The 3,979-nt window shown below is 52.0% G+C and overlaps 1 gene segment (V, D, J or C); it reads right to left on the bottom strand.

Annotated features, from left to right (window-relative positions):
- Positions 1–1,499: 1,499 nt before the first annotated feature.
- LOC136170355 (T-cell receptor beta chain V region E1-like) lies at positions 1,500–2,163 on the bottom strand. The segment is given in 2 exon segments: positions 1,500–1,828; positions 2,109–2,163. Coding segments are annotated over 2 exon segments (384 nt in total).
- Between the last annotated feature and the right edge of the window lie 1,816 nt (positions 2,164–3,979).

Genomic DNA, 3,979 nt, shown 5'->3' with positions numbered 1-3,979 from the left:
AATGCCATAGACAGAGGACTCAGCTATCCAAATGCCAGGCTCTCGACCTCCTCCTCGTCGTCGTCCTTGTCTTCTAGAGCCAGGTAGGTCTTCACCACCACACCTGAGAGGGGCCGAGAGAAGACCAACACGGCTGCCATCATGTCCTCTGTGCAGGTCATGGAGATCCGCGGGCCGATGGCGCCCCCTGGTGGAGGGAGCTTCTCAGTCAAGCGCTGAGGAAAGAGCAGGTAGGTGCTGGTAGTTCTGCCCGGCAAACCACCCACCCACTGTGCCATCAGAGATGGGGCTGCCTTTGTATTGCCTCCGCATTCACTCACGCCCACCCCAGGTACCTGCTCGTGTGGACCACACCGTCTGGGATGGAGAAGCTCAGAGCTGAAAGCGGGGTGGGTCAGCGGCAGTCCAGTCTCCCTTCTCTGCAGCGGTCTCAGGACCGGGGTCTTGCTCATAACACCCTTCCCTGTGGTTCCCAGCCATTCGTCTGGGGCTGAGCCTGCTGTTCTGCCCTCAGTCCGCATGCGCCCTTCCTCAGGCTGCAGATCCACTTCTGAGCCATGGCTTTAGGTCAATGTTTGGTGAGCCCTCCACTCCGGAACCCCGACCCTGGTCCTTTCTAGGTCAGGCCCTCTCTGTGAATCTTGCTTTTAAAAAGATCAACTGGAGCTTGAGGCATGATGCATTCAGGAGGTGCTGAGTGCAGAGAATGTGGATCTAATTGGGAAAACGTGTGCTTGCTTAGCAAGCGGTGTTTGGGGGGGGGGGGGGGTGGTCATACATTGAGATATTCACTCTACCTCTTTTCTGAGCTCCCAGGATTTCTTTGGGTGTCCTCCTTTCCTCTGGGCATTGATACTGGTCTTAAAATGCAGTATGCTTCTTATACATGTGGAGAAAATAGTTCACTGAATTAAGTCTTCCCAGGTGGTACTAGAGGTAAAGAACCCGCCTGCCAATTCAGGAGATGTTGAGACACAGGTTCAATCCCTGGGTCAGGAAGATCTCTGGAGAGGGGCATGGCAACCCGCTCCAGTATTCCTGCCTGGAGAATCCCATGGACAGAGGAGCCTGGCAGGCTATGGTCCTTGGGGTCACAACGAGCTGGACACGAATGAAGCAACTTAGCACAACACCACCACTGTGGAGCGAATAGCCAACAGTGATTAAGTCCTTCCCACATGCCTCTGTATTTTCCTAAAGGCTTCACCTGAACTGGGTTGTTTAATCTGAGAAGCAACCTTCTGAGTCAGGGCGTTAGTGTCGGTGCTTTGCAGACACAGAACCTAAGCTTCAAGGAGAAGTCTTCCCCAGAATCTCAAGTGGCTGCTGGGGCCACAGATCAAGCCTTGAACTCATTGGGCTGAGTGTTCTCTGAAGCGCAGGGAGAGTCTGCTTGTAGTAAAGAGGCCAGAAGGGAGGACCCAGGTGGGGGAGGGCCACTGGGGCAGAGGGGGAGGAGGAGGAGTTTGGGTCTGTGGTTGGGACCCAGGGGGTGGTTTTTATTCATTTTCCCAGTTAGGGTGTCTCACTGTGTCTTTACTGCAGGTGCAGAACAGCGTTCTGCCCTGGGTCACATTGGCCACGTGTAGGCTCAGCTCGCTCTCACTGACCCGTGTGGCCCGGTAATTCGCTCCAGGGAGGTTTATGACTTCCTCATCCCCGGTACTCCGCAGACTGGCCAGCACCTGTAGTTGCCCCCGGAGATCCTGCTGGTACCAGCTCATCCAGGGGTACTGGGAATCTTTCAGGATGCACCGCAGGGTTTCAGCCTGTCCGCGAGGTACCAGGACCCACCTGGGCTTTTGCTCCACCAAGCTCGTGGCTGCATCTGAAACACACAGGCCGGCCAGGCTGAAGCTCCTGGGGGTAGCGGTCACCACCAGATCTCCAGCTGGAGCCAAAGCCTGAAGAGGGATCCCATGAGGAGTGCCAGGAGGAGGCTGCTGGGAACAGAAGGGGTCCTTTCACAGGGTGAGGGGACCGCAGGATGGTCCCGGCAAGCCTGGGGTCAGGGAGGAGAACTTTCTGCACCTACAGGCGCCCCCGTGACCCAGTCTCTCTTCTCCTCCCTCAGTCCACCAAGCGGTTGTCTCTGCCAGGCCCCTGACCTGCACGCACGGCAGCCAGGAGCACGCAGCCCCACAGGACGGGAAACGGGGCCATCGCCTCGCCTCTCCAGCAGGGCAGGGGGACGGGGCCACCAGGCAGGAGAGCAGACGCTGAGCTGGGAGCCCCGATTCGTGGCTGAGACTCTCCCGGCCTGACACTCAAAACGGAGTGGCTTTTCCAGGAAACTCAGTATCTTGTCTCATCTTCTCACTGAAGCTCAAACCTCAAACTGGAGTTTCCTGTTTCAGCACACCAACGCACACTCACACACACATACACGCTCCCCACACTCACCCCAGGGCCTCGGTGAATGTACCTGGACCTGCACCCTCTCAGCTGCTTTGCGGAGAGATTCCTAGAAACGTGATGCTGAACCTGTCTCAAATCTTCACAAGGAATTAAAATAACTCAATGAAACCAAGTCACGGGGCTTCTCTGGTGGCACAGGGGTAAAGAATCTTCCTGCCAATGCAGGAGACACAGGATCAGTCCCTGGGTCAGGAAGATCCCCTGGAGGAGGGCATGGCAACCCACTCCAGTATTTTGGCCTGGGAAATCCAGGGACAGAAGAGCCTGAAGGACTACAGTCCATGGGGTTTACAAAAGAGTCAGACATGACTGAGCAACTAAACAACAACCAAGTCAAACTTGTAGACTGAACAGACATTTTCCTATATGCACAGAGGCTCCTGCGGGGCAACTTTGGTGGTAGGTAAGGAACACTCATCTCTAATGACCTGTGTTTTCCTCTGTAAAAGCAAGTACAAACAAAACAGCAGAAATTAAGAGAAGAGACTTCCCTCCGCTCCATTTTCTTAGAAAATAGAAAACTTATAAGTTCTTTCTCTGTCTCTTTGAAATGTACATACCATACTTTCCTTAAAAGCTAAATCACCTCTTGCCAGTATTAAGACCCAGGCATCTCTTTCTCAAGGACCTGCAACCACTTCTTTGGAATAAAATCATCAAAGAAGATGAGCCTAACTTGGTCTAGAGCAGATGCCTGGCACCACGTTGCAAAATGATTTCATCATAAAGATATGATATGGGGACTTCTCTGGCTGTTCAGTGGTTAACACTTGTTAAGTGTTAAGACGCTGCACTTTCATTCAGGGGACCCAGTCGGGGAACTAAGATCCCGCATGCTACAGGGAGTGACCAAAAAAAAAAAAAAGAAAAATACTATGACATTTATTTTTCCTTTAGTAAAGCCAATTAGCAAACACAGATAGACACCCTAATTCCCAAGGGACTTCAGCATGGACTGTGGATTACTGAAATGGACTGCCAAGTCCTCTCATTTGAGAACTAGTTATTGCTTCTCTTGGGCTTCCCTTGTGGCTCAGCTGGTAAAGAATCCACCTGCAGTGTGGGAAACCTGGCCTGGGTTCGATCCCTGGGTTGGGAAGATCCCCTGGAGAAGGGAAAGGCTACCCACTCCAGTATTCTGGCCTGGAGAATTCTGTGGACTGTATAGTCCATGGGGTCGCGAAGAGCTGGACACGACTGCGTGACTTTCACTTTTATTTTTAATTGTATTTTCCCAACAACTCACAGTGCTGCCACATCCTGGCAGTGTGACCTTGGATCTCAGTTCATTTCTCTGTAAGATGGAGATAATATTGGAAGCTAGTTCATAGGAGTAAGTAGATTAATACATGAAAATTTCTTAGAATAGAGCTCCTACGAAGACTCACGTAGTAGGAGTTGACCTCTAATGTTGCAATTGTAAACTTCCAATTCAATAAAAATATGACAATCAGAGTCACTTTTACTGGTCTTTGTGGGCTTCCCTGCTGGCTCAGAGAGTAAAGAATCTGCCTGTAATGTGGGAAACATGGGTTCAGTCCCTCGGTTGGGAAGATCCCCT

This window comes from Muntiacus reevesi, chromosome 6, assembly GCF_963930625.1.
Source record: "Muntiacus reevesi chromosome 6, mMunRee1.1, whole genome shotgun sequence".
Taxonomy (NCBI): domain Eukaryota; kingdom Metazoa; phylum Chordata; class Mammalia; order Artiodactyla; family Cervidae; genus Muntiacus; species Muntiacus reevesi.
The sequence above is the reverse complement of the archived record's forward strand: the minus strand, read 5'-3'. Positions and strand labels throughout refer to the sequence as shown.